This window comes from Rhinatrema bivittatum, chromosome 3, assembly GCF_901001135.1.
Source record: "Rhinatrema bivittatum chromosome 3, aRhiBiv1.1, whole genome shotgun sequence".
NCBI lineage: Eukaryota > Metazoa > Chordata > Amphibia > Gymnophiona > Rhinatrematidae > Rhinatrema > Rhinatrema bivittatum.
Window position 1 is genome coordinate 283,888,492 of NC_042617.1, and position 27,004 is coordinate 283,915,495.

A 27,004-nucleotide genomic window follows, 5' to 3' on the forward strand; every position below is an offset into this window, starting at 1 on the left:
CTTGGATTTGCACACTGCGAAGACTTCTGGCGGGAAACCCTCTATGCCTACCTCCACACAGGGATCTACTCCAGCAAGGACCGATCCTCCACGAAGACCCAACGAGATTCTCGCTTACAGTCTGGCCATTGAGAGGTCTCGCCTGAAAAAGAGTGGATACTCAGGACCAGTGATTGACACACTGCTCCGAGCGTGCACGTTCTCCACTTCCTTAACATATATACGAGTATGGAGAATATTCGAAGCTTGGTGTGAGGACCGCGACATCCTTACACGGACAGTCAAAATCCCCATGATCCTGGAATTTCTGCAGGACGGCGTGAACAAAGGGTTGTCCCTCAACTCCATCAAGGTACAACTGGCCGCTCTGGCCAGCTTCAGACCCAGGGTGGACGGCACCAGCCTAGCGGCCCACCCAGATGTCTCCCGCTTCTTAAAAGGGGTCAAGCACATTCGGCCACCCCTAAAGTGGCGGATACCCCTATGGAATCTCAATCTAGTGTTAAACTTCCTAGCGGGAGCTTCGTTCAGACCAACTCATGGTCTATCCCTACAGCTCCTGACCTTGAAGACGGCATTCCTCGTGGCAATCTGCTCAGCCCATCGAATCTCCGAACTTCAAGCACTATCATGCCGGAAGCCATTCCTCAGATTCACGCCGGGATCCATACAGCTGCGCACGGTACCCTCCTTCCTGCCAAAGGTGGTCTCTCACTTCCATTTAAACCAAACCATCTTGCTGCTATCTCCAGACTCGGAAGACTCACGCCTTTTTCGCCACCTGAATGTCGGCAGAATCCTAGTCCTATACCTGGAAAGATCGGAACCTTTACGAAGAACCTTTACGAAAGACAGACCATCTGTTCATTCTTCACAGTGGGAAGAAGCAAGGAGAAGCGGCCTCATGGGCAACCATAGCCCGCTGGATCAAAGAAGTAATCAAGGCAGCCCACATAGAGGCAGGCAAGCCTCCACCTCTACAAGTCAAGGCCCATTTCACAAGGGCCCAGGCAGTGTCCTGGGCAGAAATCAAGATGCTGTCACCTGCAGAGATCTGTCGGGCGGCAATGTGGTCCTCCATCCACACCTTCTTGAGATTCTATCGTCTGGATGTTCAGGCCAAGAAGGACACAGCATTCGCAAGGGCAGTACTAAATGGGCCACAGGCAGCCTCCCACCTGGTTCGGGAGTAGCTTTTGTACATCCCATTGGTTCTCAGTCCATCTGCTACACGCTAGGAAATGTAGAAATTACTTATCTGATGATTTCATTTTCCTTAGTGTAGACAGATGGACTCAGCACCCTGCCCATGGCTGCCTCGCAATCAAGAATCCTCGAGGGAACCTCCCCCCCCCCCCCCCCAAGTGCAACACAAGCATGGGTAAGCCAACCCTTATCTCTAGTTCAGACACCCATATTACCAGGTGTCGGCGCTTCTCGGTTGAGTGTCCTGGCGGTCTCCAGCTAGAAACCACGTCAACCAATTCAAGTTACTCAAGTTAATCAAATTATCCAAGTTAATCAAAAAATTATCCAAACACATATATCCATAATTACAAATTATAAAAATACTAATTAGTATAAAACAACCTTTACACAAACATTACATACAACTTATAAGCACATAACACAAACCAGTTCTCAAGTGTATGTTAACTCAGCCTGCACAGTCAGCCTAGATTATACATTTTAAGAAGTGTGTCCCAATGGGTTATCAGTATCTGAAGATAAAAAAAAACAACCCTTCACTAATTTACAAAACTTTTGTAAATTCAGCTGGACTCTAATGGAAGCCGGCAACTTATTCCAAAGCTCTGGTGCCATTGCGCTAAAAGATCGTTTTGCAGTTTGCTGACTTTTAATCATATTCACAATTTCTAATTAATGATCCTGGGAAGTCCGCAATTCTCGCCCTGGTCTGTACCGTTTTAACCTCTTGTGCAGGTATTCTGGACCCTTACCTGCATACGTTTAAATACTGTTACCAATCCTTATAGCCAGTAAGTGGTATTACAGGCAGGGCGAGTAACTAGGGCTGGGTGAGAGGGGCAAGCTGCAGAGTTCATTGGAGGGGGAAACAAAAAAAAATTAAATGTAAATGAAGGCTGGCAGTGGATGAAAAGTTGGGAAGCACTGCTGCTCGTCTCCTGCCATCTAGGACGGTGGTGAGGGGGAAAGGGGATCAGAATGGGGATTAGTGTACATGGGGGTGGGGGACACAAACATGCTTGCCTTCCCAGGGCAGGAAAAGAAATGCCAATTATAGCTATGATCACCAGCATCTTATATGTGTGTTGATAAACTGGTGCCCTTGATTGACTGGGCTGCTTAGATTGTGCGTATTGTTTGTTACTTGGGAATGTTGACAGGACTCATCCACTCACTGCTAACCTTTTTCCTCTTTGTTGAAGCAAAACCACACAGCAGTGCCCCTACCTCCCTTCCCTCCCCCCTCTCCCCATACATTATTTGCAGGGAGCTTGCCCAATTTAATGCACTGAAGCCCTCTCTTGGATTCTTCTAGCGACCCGCCCGCCCGGTGGCTGTCACACGGATGAGTTCCAGTGCCGGCTGGATGGGCTGTGCATCCCCCTGCGCTGGCGCTGTGACGGCGACACGGACTGCATGGATTCCAGCGACGAGAAGAACTGCGAAGGGGTGACCCATGTCTGCGACCCCAACGTCAAGTTTGGCTGCAAGGATTCCGGTAGCTGCCTCGCTCTTGAACGTTCTAAGGCCCGAGTGGTTAATTTGCAGCAGGAGGGGGGAGGGGTCGGTTCAGGACCTGCTTGGAAGCGGGCAAGTTCTTGGCTGGTATTTGCACATCAGAAGAGTTCAGATTGAGAAAAATGAGTGGCAGCATTTCAATCTGTTCAAAGTCCTGCCGGAAAAAAAACGAAACACCACCCCCCCCAAAAAAAAAACCTTGGAGGGTTTGAAATGGTGTTAATAAGATTTCCTCTCCGGACTCTCTTGATATGCTGCTCTGTTTGATTTTATAACTTGGTGCGTTTTCTCCTCCAAGCTTGAGGCTTCTAGCCTTTGGAATATTTTGTCCTTAATAGGTTGGGCCTGAATCCTAGAGGCAGAGTCTTCTCCTCTGATACCTAGGCTAGTTTTGCCTATCCTGGCCCTGCCTCCCATGAGGTTTACAATAACCGAAGTATTGTCAGAAGCCCCTGGGTATTTTTTTGGTTTTGCTGTCGCCCAAGCAGTAACACCTTTCATCGCCTGCTGATTTCAATGGAACAGTTAAGTCTTACTCTCTGGTTTAGGGCTGTAATTTGCTTCAGCAGTGTGTGTAACTCGTCCCACCGTGTTCTAGGATCACTGTTGTAAGAGAGAATTTGCAAGTTTTGCAGTTGTACTGGGGTTGTAAGAAATGGAACCATGAAGGGAAGATGTTGTTTTTGGGGGAAAAAAATTGGAGGGAGGGTGAGTTTTAAAATATCCTTTTTTAAGCCATAAATCACAAAACTTGCATTTTTTTTTTTAAAACTATCTTTTTTTTTTTGTGTGTGTGTGCGTGTGTGTGCGTGTTGTTCCTTTGCTTTTTCCTCCCTTGCTGTGAAGCGCGGTGCATCAGCAAAGCCTGGGTGTGCGATGGAGACAGCGACTGTGAGGATAATTCTGATGAAGAGAACTGTGAATCTCTGATCTGCAAGCCCCCGTCCCACACGTGCGCCAACACCACCTCCATCTGCTTGCCCCCTGAGAAGCTGTGCGACGGGATTGACGACTGCAGGGATGGCTCCGACGAGGGGGAGCTGTGTGGTAGGTAGCACCCCCAGCAAGAACTCCTTGTTTCCCCCTTAAGGCGCTAACGGTGGTTGAGTGTCGTTGCCCTTCCCCTGGGTGACTTCCTCGCCCTTTTGGTTGTGGCCATGATGATGTTGTACTCCATTTCAAGGCCACATACACAGCTTCTTAGCAAAGGAGTGAGCTCGGCCCAGGGTCCCTAGGGTGGAGTCAGCAGGTTGAAGGCTCAGATCCTAAGATCCCCAGTTGGGGAAATTAAGTCTGGGTGCCCGTCTAGACCGTGTGGACCCCATGCATTTGTCTTGTTGGTTTTTGTTTTGTTTTTGTGTGTGTGCGCGCGCGCTCATCTGGCACGCTTCTTTTGCAGATCAGTGCTCGCTGAACAATGGCGGCTGCAGCCACAACTGCACGGTGGCCCCCGGGGAGGGCATTGTGTGCTCCTGCCCGCTTGGGATGGAACTGAGCATGGACAACAAGACCTGCCAGATCCAGAGCTACTGCGCGAAGCATCTCAAGTGCAGCCAGAAGTGCGATCAGGAAAAATTTAATGTGAAATGCTCCTGCTACGAGGGCTGGATGCTGGAACCCGATGGAGAAAGCTGCAGGAGCCTTGGTAGGTGTACAGCATGGGAAACACTGTAAGGTAGATGTTCAAAGCCATTTAGAAAGATAACCTAGTTATCCATCTAAATAGCAAGTTTTGGTATATTCAGCCTCTTATCCAGCTGGATTTTAGCCAGGTAAGTCGATATCCAGTTTAAAATCTAGCCGGATAAAAAAAGAGGCATTTCGGGGTGTATCCGGGAGAAGCCACTTATCCTGCTAACTTAGCCAGATGAGTAGTGATATTCAAACTTATCCGGTTAACTTTAGACCTTAAACTTATCAGGGATATTCAGTGGCTGCACCACTGAATATCCCTGCTAAGTTAGCTGGGCAAATCTTCTCCGGCTAACTTACAGTACTTAGCTGTCTGTGGACCTCCTTGTAATTTAACTGGGATCGCTTCAAAATCAAATTGTTTTCTAAAACTAACTCTGAAACTGAAAGCCACTGCGTTTTGTAGCTGTGGTTTTGAGCAACCTGCACCCACTTGGCCGCAGGTTGGTTTGCATACCTGTGAGGTCAGGCCTAGTTTGTGTCTGTGAGTGAACCCAGAGACCCCCCCCCCCCGCTTCTTCTACCTTCCTAATGCTGCTATCCTCGGTTCCCCTCTATCTCCCCACGCGCTGCCTCTCGCTTTGGTTCGGACTTTTTAAAGTCGCAAGAACCTACATTCATGGTGGCAGTCCATCACACGGCTGGAAATAAATGTAATACATCTTCAGAAGCTCGGCCGCCTGGCCTCTGTGGCAGCAGGGAATTGCAGGAAGGGGGGCCCCTGCCCTCTGTGTACTGTCCTTACAGGTGCCACTTGCACAGAAGGCACAACACCCTCTGCCTGTGCTGAAATTACCTGGTGTAGGCAGGCCGGGGGGGGATCAGTCGGGCTGGCCTAGGGTTGTTGCCCCATCTCATGGTCCTCTACGTTTCCGTTGTCTCTTGTTTCCTTCTTTAACTTTTGCTTCGTGGATTTTTCATTTGTCATCCCATTTTTCTTCCTCTTCGTGCCTTGAATGCCTTTTTTATTTTTATGCTGAATTTTCTATTTGCAGTCAGAGATTAAGGCAGAAGAAAAGATGGGTTTATTAGGGCCCCTGTGAAGTTCAGCTTCTCTCAGCCCAGGGAGGATGGAGGGGGGTGGTGCAGACTCGAGTCACCCCAGTTCTGTCTGATATTTGCCAGGAGCCTACAGAGAATGGGAGATAGGAAATAAAGAGGAGCAGGTAGGGTTTCTTGATAACACAGAGGCAGATTCTTGGTGCTGGTAACCAGTTGCCTTTCCAATTGCAGAGATATGAACACATGGAGGAAAAAAACCCCCAAAACTTGGTAATGCTTTTTGTTGGGTCAGGACCTGCCATGTGGAAGGCCTGTGGATCGATTGCTGGGTTGGCCAGGGCCGGCGATGCTGCAGGCAGTATTCAGAGTGCCCGGGATGGGGGGGGCGCTGGGAGGGAGTCTTGGTCACTGCTTAAAGGTGACATCTAGTGGCCAGAATCAGGGCCTATGGTTATAGAGTCCTGGGGCTGAGTGTCCCCCAACCCAGGGTCATCACTGCAATGACTCAAGGAAGGGGATGTAAAATGGGGGGAGGGGAGGGGAATCCCCAGGTGGTTGTGAGCGAAGCCTCCTGGCGCCTTCCACCCTTGGTTCCGATTTGAGATCGAAGGTAGCAGGAGGGGAAACTAGGATCAACAAAGAAAAAGGCAGAAACCTAAGAAAGGCAAGGTACGATTTGTATTTTGACAGTCAGTGGAGTGGTGGGATGTTCATAAGGAAATTGGAGGGGAAAAAGCCTCGCCTCCTCACACAGGAAACAAAAAAATATCGTGTTCATGTTTCTGTTGCTTTCTCCTCCTGCTTTCTCGGTGTCCTAGAACTTTTCTTTTTCCAGCTCTTCTTCTTCTTCTTCTCCTCCTCCCTACCATTATTTTCCCCTCCTCTCTTTGTAGCTTCTCTTACTTCACTTGGTGCTCCTGCAGTAGGGCCGCCTCTTCCCTCCCCGTGCACAGCGTTTGCTGTCTTTCCCTCATGCTGGCAGTATCTGCTGCTCATCCCCTCCACCAGTGCAGGGCCGTGGCTCCTCCTCCCCACCCCAGAATGGTCCCAAGTGCTCTTACCTGGCACCCCCGCATCCCTTTCTATTCTTTTCTCCCTTTGTGCTCTTTTCTGTTCTTGCTTTTGCTCGCTGTCTCTAATTTAAGAACATGGGAAGGCCGATATTCAGTGCTATTTAGCCGGATAAGTAGTGGCTGCTGAATATCTGACTGCAGTTATCAGTCGCCACTTAGTTAAGTAGTTAGCCAGATAACTTATGAGCAGATCAGGGATGAGCTACATATCCGGTTAATTTAACCAGATAAGTGCCAAAATTCAGACTTATCCGGTTAAATTAACTGAATATGTTACTTATCCAAGTATATTCAGAAGCATAGTCATACTGCTGAATATCCCATCTAAGTTAGCCGGATAAGTTATATCCGGCTAACTTAGATAGCCAAATATCTTTGAATACTGGGCCCAAGATGTGCCACGTTGGGTTAGTCCAAGGTCCATCGAGCTCAGCATCCAGATCACTAGGAAGAACCCAGCAATCCCAGAGTAGGTCCATTCCTTGTTCACCTCCAGGAAAAAGTGGTGGATTTCCCAAATTTACCTGGCTAACAATTGTATATGGAATTCCTCCCGGATCTTGTCTAACTCCCTTTTTCCTAGCATATAGCCAGATGGATTCAGGACCAAAGGGTTATGCTCCCCTTCCAGCAGATGGAGACGGAGTCAGTTTTCAAAGCTGACGTCCCCCTAGATACACCCATGCAGTGACCTCAGCCCTTCAGTATTTCTCCATCTCCAGCAGATGTGGACATGCTTTCCCTATGGGGATCGCTGTACTTTTTGGAAGAAGAAATTCTACTTTTACATTGGAGAAAAGATTGAGCCCTGCTCTCCTGCTGTGATAGCTAAAGATCCCTCCCCCAGTTGAGAATTCCTGAGGTGATTTCCGAGATCCCTCAGAGGCGAGCCTTGGTCAGTAGCCGGTTCCCGGTGTGGACTTTGCTACTGATGCAGCTGAAAGGCAGCAGGTGCAGGAAGCCGAACACGGCGGTGATGGCCAAAGCCCTCTTCCCCAGCAGCCGGAGACCGTCTCAGTACTTAGCCGGTAAGCGCTGAGCCCAGGTAAGTAAAAGAAAAAAAAAAAAAAGAAACAAAAAAGAGAAGATTTCCTCCCAATTCATACATTGGAGGGGTTTCAATAAGACTTCCTCCGGTCTCCTTGCTCAGCGCGCCGTACGGCTTTGTTCCCTGATCCCATTAGGGTAAGGAGAACTGGGATCCCGAGCAGGTTGAGTGTCCCACTGATGGGCTAGGTCCTGCTTTAGGCTTGGTCGGCAGACCGCATGGTAGGCCATGGCGGCGCCATCTTGAGTGCATTTTTGTGCCTGTGTTGCCCACCATAGAGCTTCGGTTCGCGCAGTCCGTGTTGTGCTGCGCATGCGCTGTGCGCACATATGCGCACAACTTATTAGGTGCAGAATACAAGTAAAGCCGGATGCACGGGCTGTGCGTGCGCCTCGCTGCGGCCCTTGTAGGCGTCAAAAATCTGTCCGCATAAAATTTTAAGTGCGAGCCATCTGAACACACAGTTACTGTCTCCAATGGCTCTGACAGCAAAGGAACATAAGTGTCTTTCTCTCTGTGCTGCTTGTCATATTAGGGCTGTGCAGTCTGACCTGGATTATTTCTTATGTCAGCACTGTGAGGAAGCCTGGGGAGAGTTGGCCTCCCTGGACTTCGCTAAGCCTAGCGCCTCCCATTCAGAAGATGGGTCATCCACAGCCTTAACTAGAAGTACCTTCGATCTGAATAACCTTGGGACTGATCATCCATGGGAGAGGGAAATTTAGCAGTACCTACCCCAGTACCTCCTGCGCTAGGTATGGACCCTGTTCCCTTCTCTTTGGTGGAATTCTTTCAAGGCCTTCAAGTGTTCGTATAGGCACAGCCTGCTACCTTACTTGCCCCTGTCCGGACTGAACCTCAGCCAGTAAGCCCTCCCTCTCCCAGTCCTATCGGCAGACCTCGAGGCATGCCTCGCCTCACTAAGGGTATCCCTGGCAGGGACCCGGACGGCATGGACAAAGAAGAGGTTCCAGATTCCTTGGAAGATGGGGAAATCCCTAGCATATGTGTGGGTCTGGAGAGTATTTGAGGCCTGGTGCGAGGAATGTGGTGATTCTCCTCAGATGGTCAAAATCCCACTAATTCTGGAATTTTTGCTGGATGGCTTGAATAAAGGTTTGACCCTTAACTCCTTGAAGGTCCAGGTTGCGGCTATCTCCTGTTTCAGGGACAAGGTGAACGGAACCAGCCTGTTGGCTCATCCAGACATGGCCCGTTTTCTGAAAGGGGTAAAGCACCTCCAGCCACCCCTCCGGTGGCCAGTTTCCTTGTGGAATCTTAATCTAATATTGGAGTTTTTGGCAGGGCCCTCCTTTAGTTAACCCTAAAAATGTTGTTCCTGGTGGCTATATGCTCGGCTAATTGCATCTCTGAACTACAGGCATTGTCGTGTCAGGAACCGTTCCTCCGGATGACTCCAGGAGCTTTATAACTTCATACTGTTCCATACCTTCTTGCCCAAGGTAGTCTCAGAGTTTCATTTGAATCAGTCCATTTCGTTGCCATTCCTAGATAAGCAAAAGGACGCGGAAGAATGCCGCATCCTCCGCCATTTGAATGTCAGTAGGCTTTTGTACTGTATCTGAAATTTTCAGAACTGGTCCGAAAAACAGACTGCCTGTTTGTCCTTCGTGGTGGAAGGAAGCAGGGCAAACCAGCTTCACTGGCTACCCTAGCTCACTGGATTAAGGAGGTGGTCATAGTAGCCTATGTGGAGGCAGAAAAGCCATTACCCCTTCAGGTTAAAGCTCATTCCTCTAGGGCTCAGGCAGTATCATGGGTGGAAGCTAAGCTGCTGTCTCCAGTTGACATCTGCCGAGTGGTGACATGTTCTCCTTGCACACCTCCAGGTTCTATCACCTGGACATTCAGGCCCGGGAGAACACAGCCTTTGCAAAGGCGATGTTAATTGGACCGCAAGCAGCCTCCCGCCCTGAATGGGAGTAGCTTTTGTATATCACATTGGTCCTGAGTCCATCTGGCTACACACTAGGAAATGGAGAAATTACTTACCTGATAATTTCATTTTCCTTAGTGTAGATAGATGGACAGAACATCCCACCCACGGCTATCCAAGAATGGTGCCAAGGATTCGCCCCTGGAGCAGATATTGATTCCAAGAGATTACAGGTAAACTGTTATCCAGTCCCTAGATCAGGGCATCTATATTCTTACTGGGGTTCAGTGTTTATGATTTGTTGAGTACAGTTATTGTTATCCATTTTAATCATATTTTAAATCAAGTATGGTCAATAGTATGTCCACAATGGCTTTTGAAGAGAATACTGAAGGGCTGAGGTCCCTGCAGGGGTATATCTAGGGTGACGTCAGCTTTGAAACCTGACTCTGTCTCCATCTGCTGGCAGGAGAGCATAAACCCATTGGTCCTGAGTCCATCTGTCTACACTAAGGAAAACGAAATTATCAGGTAAGTAATTTCTCCATTCTTTTAGACAAGTCTCAACAGAGTAGTTCTGATTAAGGGTTGTGGGTAAGGGATCGACCGGGGAAGGGGCAGCCTTTTCTCCATCAGACTGGGCCCTGCTGCAGAACTGGAACACTCCCAGCTGTTCCCTGAGCAAATTCTGCACAGGGGCCCTTCTACTTCCTTATTTTTTTTAATTTGTATGCAAAATTTGGAGCCGCCTCTGGCAGTATTTTTAGCTCAGTAATAGGAGGGATGGTAACTTTTTGATTATTTGTCTGGAGTTAGCAGCATGCCTCCTTTATGTTCCAGGCACCGTTTTCCTAATGAATGTTCATTTGTTCAGTAAGTAACTCAGATTATTGTGATCTGTGCCAAACAAATGTGGCTTACACTGATTTCTTTTAAAAGTTATCTATTTTATTGAGGTGTGCAGCCCTTGAGTGCCAAGACCTCTCTACCATTTAGCTTCAGAACTTATTTATGAACTATACTGCTGGTGTTTTATTTATTTATCTACTTTGTCCATTTATTTCTTTTGAAGAACCAAAAACCAATTTTTAGGAAGGGGAACTGTTGTGCTGGTTGTCTGTCTTGTCATTTTACTTTTTCTTGCTTTCCTTCAGATCCCTTCAAGCCCTTTATCATTTTCTCAAACCGTCACGAGATCCGTCGGATTGACCTGCACAAAGGCGACTACAGCGTTCTGGTGCCAGGCTTGCGGAACACCATCGCACTGGACTTCCACCTTAACCAGAGCTCCCTGTACTGGACAGACGTGGTGGAAGACAAGATCTATAGGGGCAAGCTGTCGGAGAATGGAGGTAAGGGAGTGGGGCTGGCTGGAGGTGTGCCATGGTAATTGGCCAGGAGAGGACCACCTGGAAACTTATCTGCCTGGTGCAAAGGTGGCAGACCTCACGCATCACCTAGACAGGATTATAGACAGTGGTACATGTGGACACCAACATCATAGGAAAATGTGGGCGAGAGGTTCTGGAAGTCAAATTTAGAATTTTAGGAAGAAAGCTGAAATCCAGAATCCCTAGGGTGGCATTCTCTGAAATGCTTCCTGTTCCACGTGCAGGTCCCCAGAGGCAGGCAGAGCTCCAGATTCCCAATGCGTGGATGAGACGATGGTGCAGGGAAGAGGGATTCAGTTTTGTAAGGAACTGGGGAAATTTTGGGGGAAGGGGAAGACTTTTCCGAAAGGATGGGCTCCACCTTAACCAGAGTGGAACCAAGCTGCTGGCACTAACTTTTTTTTTTTTGTGTAAATATTTTTTATTGTTATGAAACAGCAAATCCACAACAGAATAAGTACTTCAACAGAAACATTAACATATACAATCACAGGAATGTACAGCATGAATATGTTCAATAATTGACTCCAGGTTTCAAAGGCTGCGGAACGTACTATTATCGTGTATATTTCTGGGAAAGAGCAGATAATACACCTTTAGAACCCCCATACCCCCAGTAAATCATATGTCATTAAATTTCAAGTATTTGAAACTGGACCTTTTGTACCACCGTATTATTGAAGCCCCCATGGTAATCAGGAGGCCCTTGGATTCGATATCTACTACCAGTCTCCTAATTTTGTGGATTACCTGGAGGAATAGGAACCAGGACTATGCAATCTCCCGTAAACAATCTGAATATAGATTGCTAGTAACATACATTTTATTTTTTCCCATTACTAAGTTGTCACTCCCCCCCCCCCCCTCTTACCCTTCCCACTGGAAGTCTAATCACACCAATTATAGTACGCTAATCATCCGGTCTTCCCCCTCCCCCCCCCGCCCAAGGCGTCATAGGGAATCACAAAATAGCAATAATTAAAACTGAAATACAGTGTGTATCCAATGGTACATCAAATGGTATGTCAATCGGACCGACCACGCCGGGTCAATAGAATAGTATTCAGAAAAACAAAAGAAAGAAAAGAAAAAGAAAGAAAAATGGAAGAGAACATTTTCAAACCCCCATCAGTATAAAAGATTATAATCCGAGGTCATGTTCCAGTGGACACTCATCTCCATCCCCCGGGCCAACAAAAAACAGTTAACCCTTGGAACTCGGCGGGGGATCTGCTGGTCACTCAGTCGTCAAAGACGGTAGAAGTGAAGTGGTTTCCTTAGGCAAGAAGTTCACATATGCCTGCCAAATAGCCAGAGTTCTATTCCGATGTTTAGGTGTTTTCTGTCTAGCAGTTAAATATTCGTAATATAGTTTGTTGAGTTTTCTGTCGCCAAATCGTCTTATATTGGGGTGTCGAACTCATCCATTGATTCAATAAGGTGTCCACTTCTAGAAGACTGATTTTATGTAAAAACTGGACGTGAAATTTACCCAGCTGACGTACCGTAGTCGGTACGACCCCAAACAACCAAATTCGAGGATCAAGTGGGACGGAAAGTCCCCAAATCTTTCGTAGCATGTGGGGTAGATGTGTCCACAGTTCTTGTACCATTACACAAGACCAGAAACTGTGATAGTAATCTGGGTTATCCTCTCCACACTTTAAGCATAATCTGTTTGGAATTAGGCCCATATGAAATGCCGCCAGTTGAGGATAAAATGCCTGATGGTAAAATTTAAATTGTTTATCTCGGCTCGTTACATTTTCACATGTTAGGGGTATACGTTGAAAGCATGCTTTAATATCATCAGATACAATGGGATCAGGTAACACTTTATTCCATTTGTGGATGATGTTGGTGAAAATTGGAGGGAACATCACATTCATGAGAGCTGAATAATACTGCGAGCAAGTCTATCACTTTCCCAGCGGTCCTTTGAGAAATGTAGTGAGGCAAGTGGAACGCAGAAGGGTCTGGCTGCTATGTAACAGTCCATGAATAAAATGCCGCAATTGTAAATAACCATAAAAATCTGCATGTGGTAACTTATACAAAGATTGAAGCTCTTGAAAGCTAAAAACATAAGCCGATTCCGCTTCATAGTGGATTAGTTTTACAATAGTTTTTAAGCCTAGACCGGCCCACTGGGTGAAAAGGGATTGCTCCATTCCGGGCGGGAAAGCAGGGTTACCTGCTATAGGTTGATAAACTGTGCTCTCTGACGATACCTGATAGAATTTACAGGTAAGGTGCCACATTTTGCGCAGAGGACGGATAATGACACTGGTCTTGTGAAAAGAAGGGATTGATGCAGAAGTACCTTGTAGCACGGCGCCTGGTAATAGTGGAGTTAACCAACAATGGACATGTCTCATGGGCGAACAGAGTTCAGTATCAAAAGTCCAGTCACGGATATGCCTTAATAAGCTTGCATAATTATATATCTTCAAATTTGGGCAGTTCAAACCTCCCGCAGTTTTTGGCCTCATCAGGACCGTCAGCGGAATCTGCGCACGTTTTCCGGACCATAAGTAGCGATTGAACGCTCGATGGATGTCTATAATATCTTGTGCTTTGAGCCAAATTGGTAACATACTAAACAAATACAGCCATTTCGATATTTCCATCATCTTTAAAACTAAAATTTTCCCAGATAAAGAAAGTGGGAGCGTCTGCCATGTTTGTAATTTCTGTAGTAACTTCTTCTTGAGAGGTAAGATATTTTGAGCGTAAATGTCCTTAGGGTGCGCTGGTATATATATTCCCAAGTATTTAAGGGAACTGGAAACCCATTTTAAGGGGAATTGACCAGGCCATGAGTACTGTAAAGTTCCTAGGACATCTAAAGCTTCGGACTTTTCAACATTTATCTTTAAGCCCGCAAATCTCCCGAAGGCCCGCTGGATGTTAAGTACCAACGGCAACGCTGAAGTTGGATTAGTTAAATAGACGAGCATGTCATCGGCGAAGGCAGCTATGACAAAGGTATCTCCCCCCACTTTCTGCCCTTGAAGCTCTTGGGTTTGGGCTAACTTGCGTAGTAGCGGATCGAATGAAAGGATATATAAAATAGGAGACAGGGGGCAACTTTGTCGGACTCCTCTCTGAATCTGGACCTCCTGAGAAGTAGAGTCATTCGCCACTATATAGGATTTGGGATTACAGTAGAGAATCAATATAGCTTTAATCACCAAGTCAGGAAAGCCATAACGCTGCATCACAGAAAACATATAGTCCCACGACACACGGTCAAAAGCTTTCTCCGAATCGAATCCCACTGTCATTGCTTGGTGTTGCAGCCGATGTGATGCTTCTAGAGCTGTTATTAATCGGAAGACATGCGCCCCAGCATTTCTACCACTCACGAACCCAGCTTGAAAAGGTGAAATCAGGGTAGGTAAGACCGCCCCCATTCGTATGGCGAATATTCTTGCATAAATCTTTAAGTCCGAGTTGGCACTAACTTTTAAAAAGGAGATAGAGCAGCTTTTAAACTAGAACAAGGGGGAAGCAGACAGTCACTCAGCAGTGCATAGTTCAGAGGAATGTATCCTTGAAGGATACTAATGAAACAGGAGAGTTAGGGCATCCCAACAGAGAGGTTCCAATAAAAGCAAAAGTAGTCCAAGTGCCTATATGTAAAAAATCACCTTAGCTAAAGATTTCCAAATTATCCCTATCAATTGAAAAGCAGGCTGTTAACACAAACAAAAAACACCCTTTGAAATGTCTGTATGCCAATGCCAGAAGTCTAAGAAGTAAGATGGGAGAGTTAGAGTGTATAGCAGTAAATGATGAGATTGACATAATTGGCATCACAGAGACCTGGTGGAAGGAGGATAACCAATGGGCAGTGCTATATTAGGGTACAAATTATATCACAATGATAGGGAGGATCAACTTGGTGGGGGTTTGGCACTTTATGTCCGGGAAGGTATAGAGTCCAACAGGATAAAGATCATAAAAGAGACTACATTTATTTATTTATTTGTTTATTTATTTATTTGTTTATTTGAAGAGTTTTCTATACCGACATTAGTCGAAACATCACATTGGTTTACATTAAACAGTAGAATCTATATGGGTAGAAATCCCATGTGTGTTGGGTAAGAGTATAGTGATAGAAGTATACTACTGTCCACCTGGATAAAATGGTCAGACAGATGATGAAATGCTAAGAGAAATCATGGAAGCTAACCAATTTGGCAGTGAAGGAATAATGGGAGATTTCAATTATCCCAATATTGACTGGGTGAGTGTAACATCAGGACTTGCTAGAGACATAAAGTTCCTGGATGTAATAAACGACTGCTTCATGGAGCAATTGGTTCAGGAACCAATGAGAGAGGGAGCTATTTTAGATTTAATTCTTAGTGGAATGCAGGATTTGGTGAGAGAGGTAATGGTGGAGGAGCCACTTGGCAATAGTGATCATAACATGATCAAATTTAAACTAATAACTGGAAGGGGGACAATAAGTAAATCTACAGCTTTAACACTAAATTTTCAAAAGGGAAACTTTGATAAAATGAGGAAAATAGTGAAAAAAACTGAAAGGTGCAGCTGCAAAGGTTAAGTGTTCAACAGGCATGGGCATTGTTTAAAAATACCATCCTAGATGCGCAGTCCAGATGTATTCCACACATTAAGAAAGGTGGGAGGAAGGCAAAACGATTACTGGCATGGTTAAAAGGTGAGGTGAAATAGGCTATTTTAGCCAAAAAAAAAATCCTTAAAAAATTGGAAGAACAAAATAGGAAAAAGCATAAGCATTGTCAAGTTAAGTGTAAAACATTAATAAGACAGGTGAGGAGAGAATTTGAAATGAAGTTGGCTGTAGAGACAAAAACTCATAATAAAAACTTTAAAAAATATATCAGAAGCAAGAAACCTGTGAGAGAGTCGGTTGGACCGTTAGATGACCAAGGGGTTAAAGGGGCTCTTAGGGAAGATAAGGCCATTGTAGAAAGACTAAATGAATTCTTTGCTTCCGTGTTCACTAGTGAGGATGTTGGGAAGATACCAGTTCCGGAGATGGTTTTCAAGGGTGATGAGTCAGATGAACTGAACCAAATCACTGTGAACCTGGAAGAGGTAGTAGGCCAGATTGACAAACTAAAGAGTAGCAAATCACCTGGACCGGATGGTATGCATCTTAGGGTACTGAAGGAACTCAAAAACGAAATTTCTGATCTATTAGTTAAAACTTGTAACCTATCATTTAAATCATCCATTGTACCTGAAGACTGGAGAGTGGCCAATGTAACCCCAATATTTAAAAAGGACTCCGGGGGCGTTCTGGGAAACTATAGACCAGTGAGCCTGACTTCATTGCTAGGAAAAATAGTGGAAACTATTCTAAAGATCAAAATCATAGGGCATATAGAAAGACATGGTTTAATGGAACACAGTCAATGTGGATTTACCCAAGGGAAGTCTTGCATAACAAATCTGCTTCATTTTTTTGAAGGAGTTAATAAACATGTGGATAAAGGTGAACCGGTAGATGTAGTGTATTTGGATTTTCAGAAGGCGTTTGACAAAGTCCCTCATGAGAGGCTTCTATGAAAACTAAAATGTCATGGGATAGGAAGCGATGTCCTTTCGTGGATTACAAACTGGTTAAAAGAGATAGGAAACAGAGAGTAGGATTAAATGGTTAATTTTCTCAATGGAAAAGGGTAAACAGCGGAGTGCCTCAGGGATCTGTACTTGGACCGGTGCTTTTCAATCTACCTTATAAATGGCCTGTGACCGACGGCCCGCAAATGCGCAGTAGAGCGCAGCTCTACTGCGCATGTGCGGGCAAGGACGTCGATCAGGAAAAAAAAAATGGCGGTGGGGCCGCAGGAGCGGGAGGAGAAGCAGCGGCGCCGCGCGCGCGCGGTGCCGCTGCTTCTCCTCCCCAGATCTGCCGGCAGATCTCGGGGGGGGGGGAGGGTGTCACTCCCGCGCCCCCCCGAGATCTGCCGGCAGGAGCGGGAGGAGAAGCAGCGGCGCCGCGCGCAGCGCGGTGCCGCTACTTCTCCTCCCCAGATCTGCCGGCAGATCTCGGGGGGGGGGGGGTGTCACTCCCGCGCCCCCCCCCCGAGATCTGCCGGCAGGAGCGGGAGGAGAAGTAGCGGCACCGCGCGCGCGCGGTGCCGCTACTTCTCCTCCCCAGATCTGCCGGCAGATCTCGCGGGGGTCACTGCCGCGCGGCGGGAGTGACACCCCCCCCGAGATCTGCCGGCAGGAGCGGGAGGAGTCAATGGAGCCGGGTGAGGGTTGCGGGAAGTCGCGCTTACGGCGCCGGGAGGAAATGGAGGTGGGTGAAGGGAGGGACTGAGTGGGAGGGAGGGAGAGGGGGACTGAGTGAGTGGAAGGGAGGGAGAGGGGGACTGAGTGAGTGGGAGGGAGAGGGGGGACTGAGTGGGAGGGAGTGAGGGAGAGGGGGGACTGAGTGAGGAGAGGGAGGGTGAGAGGAGTGGGTGGGGGAGGGGGGTGGTGAAGAGTGAGGGGAGAGAGAATGAGGGGGAGGTGAGAGACAGAGGGATGTAGCCCGTTTTAACGGGCTTTACGGCTTGTATATTTATAAATGATCTGGAAATGAATATGACGAGTGAGGTTATCAAATTTGCGAATGATACAAAATTATTCAGAGTAGTTAAATCACAAGCGGATTGTGATAGATTGCTGGAGGACCTTGCAAGACTGGAAGATTGGGCATCCAAATGGCAGATGAAATTTAATGTGGACAAGTGCAAGGTGTTGCATATAGGGAAAAATAACCCTTGCTGTAGTTACACAATGTTAGGTTCCATATTAGGAGCTACCACCCAGGAAAAAGATCTAGGCATCATAGTGGATAATACTTTGAAATCGTCAGCTGAGTGTGCTGCAGTAGTCAGAAAAGCAAATAGCATGTTAGGAATTATTAGAAAGGGAATAGTTAATAAAACGGAAAATGTCATAATGTTTCTGTATCGCTCCATGGTGAGACCGCACCTTGAATACTGTGTACAATTCTGGTCGCCGCATCTCAAAAAAGATATAGTTGCGATGGAGAAGGTACAGAGAAGGGCAACCAAAATGATAAAGGGGCTGGAACAGCTCCCCTATGAGGATAGGCTGAAGAGGTTAGGTCTTTTCAGCTTGGAGAAGAGACGGCTGACGGCGGATATGATAGAGTTCTTTAAAATCATGAGAGGTTTTGAACGAGTAGATGTGAATCTGTTAATTTTCACTTTTGGATAATAGAAGGACTAGGGGGCACTCCATGAAGTTAGCAATTAACACATTTAAGACTAATCGAAGAAAATTATTTTTCACTCAACGCACAATTAAGTTCTGGAATTTGTTGCCAGAGGATGTGGTTAGTGCTGTTAGTGTAGCTGGGTTTAAAAAAGGTTTGGATAAGTTCTTAGAGGAGAAGTCCATTAACTGCTATTAGTCAAGTTGACTTAGGGAATGGCCTCTGCTATTACTGGCATTAGTAGCATGGGATCTTCTTGGTGTTTGGGTACTTGCCAGATTCTTGTGGCCTGGTTTGGCCTCTGTTGGAAACAGTATGCTGGGCTTGATGAACCCTTGGTCTGACTCAGCATGGTAATTTCTTATGTTCTTATGTTCTTATCCTGTCTCCAGCAGTGACCAGTCCAGTTGATTACCCAGCAGATCCTTTCCTTGTTGCTCATTCCCAGGAATAAGCATTTGCTTTCCCAAGTCTATTTGGCTAATAATTGTTTATGGGTTTGATTACAAAGCTTCCATGAATGACCCTTGAGCTCTGAGAATGCTTCTGCAGCAGTAGTTATATCCATTTGAGCAGAGTGTGCACATATCTGAATTACATGCAAGCACGTGACTTATTTTGTATAGCAATGTGTACTGTGATGGTGCTGTATGAATTTCTCTATTTCCTGTTCATACCCAGATCAGTCCAGCCAAGTGAGGTTTGCATCCCTACCAGCAGATGGAGGCAGAGGAAAATAAATTTTGAGGGCCTGCTACATAACCGAGAGTGCCACCTGCAGTCTCTCAATATTTCTCTGTCTCCAGCAGATGGTAGAGGTGCAAACCTGCAGTCTGACAAAAAAAAAAAAAAAAAGACTAAATGAGAATGTTTTGGGAAGTTTCGATGTTGGAGGTTCCCTGAGGTGTTAGGATCCATTGTGGGACCATCCCTCAGGTGGAGCCGGGGGATTGGAGGGACTGGCTGAATTCCGAAGGTCCTGTTAGCCAGAGGTCTGGCTCCTTCGGTGCCTATGAGGTCCTGTTAAGAGAAGTAATCCTGTTCTTTAACTTTGATTTAAGTTTTGTATTAAGTTTTTTTGAAAAAAAAAAAAAAAGCAGGAATTTCAGTCGGGGCACGGCGGTCAGAGCACCTTAAGCAGCAGGAGCTGTTGGTGCCGGCAGAAGAGGGAGAGAGAGATTACTGCCCTTGCCTTCTTGATGGGGGATCCGGGGGGAGAGAAGGAGGTTTCCCGTGCGCTGCTTGGGCCAGCGCAGCGCTTAAGCTGCGTGTGCGGCCTATCTTTTTTTTTCAGCGTGCTGAAGCTGACTTTTTTTCTTTAGCGGCCACGTGCATTATGGTTCCAAAGCCGCCCATGGCGGCATGCAAAGCATGAGGTCTCGGATCCACGAGACTTAATGCATGCTCCCTCTGTACTGGCTACAAGTCGGGGAAGAGGGAACCTCCACAGGAGCAGCTATAGATAAAAGGACCCTTTGATCTTCGGAAGCCGTGGCTGCGATTCCTGGGGAGATCATAGAGTGCAGCCGTGCCTGCGGGGGATTGCGGACAAGGAGCCCAGGGATTCCCCTCCCCCTCTTTTGCCTGTGGAACAGGGTACCAAGGAGGGGCAGGAGGGGAAAGGGAAAGTCTGATGAGAGCCTGTTCTGTCAGGGGACTGAGGATCCGGAAAAGATTTCTCCGGAATTTGTTCTTCTCCTGCATAATAAGGTCTTCCTTGTGAGGAAGGGAGCGAGGGAGGTGGGAAGGGAGGCAGCCACGTTGATCTTTAAAGGACCCAAGGTAATGTCTTTAGGAGGTTCTGGAGATCTGCTACGTTGCCTGGGTATGGGTAGTGGAGGATTACAGGCCGATCTCAGGGATCTGGATGATTTTGATGAACTGCAGGAGGACCCTGCAGACCCTCATGGGGCGGACCCGGTTGTTGATGCAGATGCAGCTCCGAATGCGGCTCTTGATGTTAATAAGGATGACCCTGATCCGGATGAGTTACCGGTGTCGGAGGGGGATGACCCTAGGTTGGTCCACCTGTTTAAGAAGGAGGAACTGCGTCCCCTTGGTCCCAGGTGTTGGAGGAACTAGGGGGTTAAAGTGGTTCAGGAAGAGTCCATTAATGAAGGTGTGAATCCAGTCCTGGATGGGCTGTGTTTTTCTTCTAGTGCCTTTCCCTTGCCTAGGAAAATTTGGAAGTTGGTGAACCAGGAATGGGACTTTCCAGAGGCAGGCCTGAAGGTCAGCAGGGCTATGGCTAAGCTTTACCCCTTGATGGAAGAGACCTTGGAGCTCCTAAGAGTGCCTAAAGTAGATGCTGCAGTTTTGGCAGTTACCAAAATGATGACCATACTGGTGGTGGGTTCAGCCTCTCTGAAAGATATACAGGACTACAAGTTGGAAATTAAGTTGAAAAGGATGTTTGAGGTTTCCTCCTTGAGTCTCTGGGCTGCGATTTGTGGCAGTATGATGCAGACGGCCAGCTTGTGCTGGGTTCAGAAAGAACAGGAGCAGGCCTCACCCAGGATTTCAGTCCTATGCAGTTTCGTGCTTGGAGGCTGGAGTGGTGTATGTGGCGGATAAACTCTGACTTGATATGCACTTCAGCCAGGAGCATGGACTTGGCAGTGGCAGCCCAAAGGCTTTTTGTGGTTGTGCAATTGGTCGGCTGACATGTGGTCCAAGGCCCAGTTTTGTAATCTTCCCTTTAAAGGGAAACTCCTATTTGGGGAGGATTTGGATCAGTTGATGAAGACTTTGGGAGAGTCCAAAGGGAACAGGCTACCTGAGGATAAGAGGAGCAGCAAGAAGGTTTTTCTGTCATGCTCCCATTTTTGGGATTGACGTTGGTTCCATTCAAGCAAGAATTCCTCAGTCTCGGGAGCCAAGCAGTCGTTGGGATGACCGTAATCCTTTCGGGGCTCCTGCAGATCCTCCAGGGATGTTGCTGGTTAGGGGGCCGGAGTAGGAGGAAAGTCAACTGAGTGAAGCCAGGATCACCCATTCCTCCATAAAAGTGGTAGGGGGCAGATTGTCCAGCTTTTACGAGGATTGGCCCAAGATTACCTCGGTCCGTTGGGTTCTAGAGGTGGAAAGAGACAGCTACATTCTAGAATTTTTGTACCCTGTCAGGGAGGCCTTTCTGGAGTCCCACTGTTCATCTTGCAGCAAACGGGAAGCAGTGAGGGGGACTCTGCAGAGGTTGCTAAGTTTAAATGCAATAGTTCCAGTCCCGCTGGAGGAGCAGGGACAGGGATGGTACTCCATTTATTTCGTGGTCCCCAAAAAGGAGAGCATCTTTCGGCTCATTTTAGATTTGCAGAAGGTGAATGTGGCCTTGCGGGTTCCATGTTTTCGAATGGAGACATTGCACAATGTGATAACAGCAGTTTCCAGAGGAGAGTTCTTGGTGTTGTTGGACTTGACAGAGGCGAACCTCCATATTCCCATGTGGAAGGACCATCAAAAGTTTCTTTGGTTCATGGTACTGGGACAGCATTTCCAGTTCTAGGCTCTTCTCTTCTGCTTGGCCATGGCGCCCCAAACCTTCATGGTAGTGGTGGTGGTGGCAGCCTTACGGCGAGAGGGATTTTGGTACATCTATATCTGGACGATTGGCTCATTGGCTTCAACAGGGTCCCATATTTTCAGAACGGGAGGATCACTTTTGTCTCGCTTGCTTAGCTTTTTAGAGGTGGCAGTTGCACCTGAAAGTATATTTGGAACCGGTTATTTCCACATTACTCCAGGCTAGGAGACCTTCTACTTCCCTAGTGAAAAAAGGATTTGCATTCACAAAAAAGCAGGGAGTAGCTTACTTGTTACGGTGGCTACTACCCCAAACCAAATAAGCCTGATACTTCACTTTCAATACATATCCAGCATAGCTCTCTGCTTCAACGGCAGTGGAGAAAGACTGATACTCAAGCATATCCAGCATAGCTCTCTGCTTCAACGGCAGGGGAGAAAGTCTTATACCTCGCTTTCAATGCATATCTAGCATAGCTCTCTGCTTCAACGGCAGGGGAGAAAGACTGATACTTCACGCATATCCAGCATAGCTCTCTGCTTCAACAGCAGGGGGAATGAAGAAAGGTGGATCTATACACAGACAACAACCAACAAGGACTGAATTATTTAGTTTGGGTGGGCAGGTGGGCGTGGGTATGGCTTGCTTATTGCGGCTGTTGCTACCCTAACTAATTGGGCTAGATATTTCACTTAGATGCAATTCCAACACTGCTCTCTCATTAATGGTGGGGGTGGAAGGGAAATAGAACCAAAAGGTTACTAAGAGCCAAGAGTAACATAAGTATGAGAAAAAAAAATGCAAAACTTGCTGGGCAGACTGGATGGACCGTTTGGTCTTCTTCTGCCGTCATTTCTATGTTTCTATAATGTCAGGGTTTGGAAAGTTTTTGAGTCTTATTGTCTACAACAGCGACTGGATCCCCGGACGTTCCTATTGTCTTAGCCTTTTTGCAGCAAGGTTCATCTAAAGGTGTAGCCTATAGCTCACTCTGCATTCAGGTGTTCACCTTGGGTTACCTTAGGGGGCAAGTTGCAGGGGCCTGTCATCCTGATGTAATTCAGTTTCTGAAGAGGGTCAAGCATTTGCGTCCTCCGGTTTGGAAGTTTTGCCCGGATTGGAACCTCAACTTAGTTCTGCAAATGCTCTGTGGGGCCCCTTTTGAGCCTTTAAAGGGAGCGTCTTTGAAGGACTTGACTTTGAAGACTATTTTTCTGGTGGCCATATGTTCAGCCAGACGGATTTCAGAGCTGAAGGCGCTGTAATGCAGAGATCCCTTTTTGCATATTTCTAATGACAGGGTGATGTTGCGAACGGTCCCCTCCTTTTTTCCAAAGGTGTTTTCCTCCTTTCATATCAATCAGGTAGTAGAGCTTCTGGCCTTTCTGGAGTGGTCTAGGGATTCACGTCTGGATAGAGAGCTGCATCTTTTGGATGTGTGGCGGACTCTGCTGCGGTATCTGAAGGTCACTAACAGTTTTTGGTGACCAAATCACCTTTTTTGTGGTGTTTGGTGGCATGAAGAAAGGGGATAAAGCTGCTAAGCCACAATCTCTCAGTGGCTGTAAGAGTCCGTTTGCTCTGCTTATATTTGTAAGGGTCGCAAAATTCCAATGGGCCTAAGAGCGTATTCTACAAGGGCGCAAGTGGCCTTCTGGGTGGAGCGTCAGTTGGTCTCTTCTCAGGAGATATGTAGAGCTGCAGCGTAGTCCTTGCTTCATACTTTCACCAAGCAGTACCGTTTGTACTTGCGGGCACAGGAAGATGCATCTTTTGGTAAGAGTGTTCTACGCACGGGTCTTTCGTGTTCCCGCCCAGTTTAGGGGGGTGGCTTGGGTACATCTCACTTGTCTGGACTGATCTGGGTATGAACAGGAAAGGAAAATTTTGTTTTTACCTGTTAATTTTCGTTCCTGTAGAGCACAGATCAGTCCAGAGACCCATCCCGTTGCTTCCAGAAGACTGAATTTCCTGATGGTTGGTGAACCGTATTTCAAAACGTTTTTGCAGATTGTAAATATGTTGAGTTAAGCGGTTAGCAGACTGTTTTGTTCACTGGAAATATGAGAGGCTCCAGTTCAGGGGCTTCCAATCCCGTATTGCCTGTTCACCCTGGAAAGGATTTTAGGGACTAATGTTCGGGTAGAGGTTAATACTGAAGGACTGCAGGTGGCACTCTCGGGTAGGTAGCAGGACCTCAAAGCTTTTGTTCTCTGCCTCCATCTGTTGGTAGGGATGCAAAACCTACTTGTCTGGACTGATCTGTGGCATTACAGGAATGAAAATTAGCAGGTAAGAATCAGTTTTCCTTTCTGCATGAGGAGACTGGAATAAATGAAATAAGGTCAAATGCAAACTTTTGAGGGAGGCTTTTAGATCACCTATTTAGTTCACACCCACAAATCCTCCCCTTTCCATGTCTAACTATAAAACTTTGCAATAATCTCAATGACTACCAACACTAGCATGATTGTTATGAGAAAATCTGGTCTTCTCCATCCCTGTGGCCTCTCTGGATGGTACTCCACCACTACTGAGCTGCTGCATCAATTGTAAGAGTCTCTGGGCAGTTGTAACTTTCTTTGCATAGATGCAAATTTAACAATCGTCAATAATAACAACCATATCACATTACATTTTGAGATATAACTAGAAATCTATCAGTTGGCACCACCCCCTTTGGTTTGTCATTGATTCTACACAATGTAAATCCAGTTGTTTACTATGAGATTTTCATAGCCTGCTAGACAGACCCAGGGAACCCTCTCATTTATAGCCTGCTAAATCAGCCCATCTACTGCCCTTTTATCTTTTCTTCCTTAGTCTTGCCTGCTGGTCATGCTTCTGCTGTTGCTTCACTTTTTTGCAACCAAAGTACCTCTGTATTTATCCCATGCCTTGAAGTCTGTCGGTGTTTTAGCTTCTGCCATAGAATTAAGCACATCTGGCCCACAAGAGTCTGTCCTTCCAGCCTGTAGCGATGAGTCTTTCGGCCTGCAGCAGAGAAAGGGCACTTTCAGTAGCTGGAGCAAAACGTTGGAACCCAATGCCAGTTGATTTACGTACACAGAAAGACAGCAAGCCATTTAAAAAAGATCTTAAGACATGATTATTTAGTTTAACATACGCTGACTAAGACAAACAGAAATTGCAGGTCGGAAGAGACAGCTGAAAATAATACTCATTGTACTAATTTGTGTTGTAAATGTAAATGATTTGTTTTATATGTGACTGTATATATTTTAGGTTTTTTTGTACAATGTTTTTTTATTGTAAACCACCATGATTGTTAACTTCAGAATGACGGTAAATAAATAAATAAATCTGAAATCTGAAAAAAATATGACATCACTTCGGCTGGCCACAGGTGAGGAAGGGACATCTGCGGGCCGGCAGAAGTGATGTCACCGCTGCAGGCTGCATCAGGATGCAATTCTCCACTCTGCGCTGCACTGAGGGGATCCTCCTTACTCCTGGCTCTGTGGCTAGAGCTCTGAGGGGGTTCCCTCCCCCCCTGACTGAGCAGCCTGCCATTTAGGCAGGGCCACCAATCTGGCCATGGGGGTCAAAAGGTATGCTCAGCGCTGCTCTTCTACCTGCGCAGGAGGGGAGCTCCATGTACCCAGTATTCTTTCTGAGAAAGAAATATGTCCTGACGTTACTCTGTGTGTCTTTTTGGAATAGGGTAGTGTGGTATGTGGTTGCTGGCCATAGGCAAGCATAGCACATACAAAGAAATGGTCCCCCCTTTCTTCCCACCACCAAGAGGCTGCATAGTCTCTTTACCTGACCTTGTGTTCCGTTTCTGTGTTAGGCAGGAGAAAAATGGAAGGCAAAAAAATAAATAAATAAATAAATAAATAAATAAATAAATAAATAAAATAAGTATTCATCTTCAAACCAACATTCACAAACAATCTGAACCCACAGATTTCCTTAAAGTAAAGTAAGGTGTTTATTATTAAAACAGGGTTTACTGTTAATTTTTTAGTAGAACAGGAGCTTTAGTCACTGTAGTGTGAGGGTTTTTTGTTTTTTTTTTGCAAGGAGATGACTTGAGTCATTTGCAGTAGCTGGGTGTTCAGTCAGTGTAACGGGGTAATTAATGCATTATACACTTATTGTGATTAGGATTCAAGTCTGCAGATCTCTACCACACAGACACACACAGTCGCAACGCCTTCCCCCCCCCCCCCTTGTGTTTCAGCTAGTTGTATATTCCGCGGGAGCAAGTGGGTCTGCTGAAGCTGATGATTACGCACATCCCACCCTGGTTACAGGGCACCCGGGGTTTAGCAACCAGCTTTACATAATGATACCTTGTTTGCTGAAAAACTCATCATTATGTGAGACTTAATTAGCATTCTGAACACATGCCTAATGGTAATTATGATCTGTCAGCAATTAGAACTGAAAAGCAAATCCTAACTTGATTAGTGCCTGGAAAGTAGGAAGTTCAGAAGGGGAGAACGTTTTTCTTTTGTTCCCCCCCTTCCTTGAGAACTCCAGATATTTGTCTTAGGTGTAAACAGTTTTCTGAATTTTAAGATTAGATTTTTTTTTTTTTTTTTTTGGGGGGGGAGGGCGGGGATGAGAGGGAGAAAGACAGATAATAGTTCCAGAAAACTGTGTGGCTCTGTTTCCCATGAAGGTAACTCATGTAAATTCTGATAAGCACAAGAATGACCATGCCTTAATAAGGCAGTTTAAGAATAACCGCACAAGCTCAGACGTAAACAGTTTTCTTCATAGAAAATAACGTCTGGCTGATAGAGGTGCCAGTTCTTCTCCATGGGCTCTGGCCTGCCTGTGTTTGTTTCCCTTTTGCCTGGATGCTTAGCCAAGGCGCCGGCATTTTATAGCTGAAGTCTGCCACAGGAGTACTGGACCTTGCCTCGGAAGCCCCCTGCTGTTTGCTGTCAGGTCTCACAGGAAGACTCCTCATCACTGTTTGATGAGGAGTCCTCTCCACCCTTGACATTCAATGGCCCATTAAGTACAGCAGGTGAAAACTCCATGAGCAGGAACAGGTGAAAGGGTTACCACAGCAGATTCATATGAGAACTAGGCTTAAACATGTAACATCCGAGAGGAGAGACGGAAGGGATACGATTAGACACATCCAGATGGCTCAGTGAGTATAAATAGCTTTACAAAAACAAACCGTTTTCCGGTGGAAAAGGAAGTTCTAGAACACAAGGCTGAGAAGGTCTGGTCTCAGGATTAACTTCAGAAAATACTTTTAAGGAAAGGATGGGGGGATGCGTGGAACAGTCTTCCAGCCGATGTGGTGGGGACAAAATTGATGTCAGAATTCAAGAAAGCCTGGAATAAGCACAGAAAGGCATCCCCAGTTGCGAAGAAGTCGAGGGTAAAGCCAGAAATCAGCTGAGGTTTGCAGCATTGCACCAACAGGT

The 27,004-nt window shown here is 46.4% G+C and overlaps 1 protein-coding gene across 1 annotated transcript in view; it reads left to right on the forward strand.

Moving 5' to 3' along the window:
• LRP1 (LDL receptor related protein 1) overlaps positions 1–27,004 on the forward strand; it is a 657,378-nt gene that overhangs the window by 276,052 nt on the left and 354,322 nt on the right. The window contains 4 exon segments of the mRNA XM_029594881.1: positions 2,525–2,707; positions 3,574–3,774; positions 4,127–4,372; positions 10,594–10,791. Coding sequence (XP_029450741.1) covers positions 2,525–2,707; positions 3,574–3,774; positions 4,127–4,372; positions 10,594–10,791 — 828 coding nt within the window.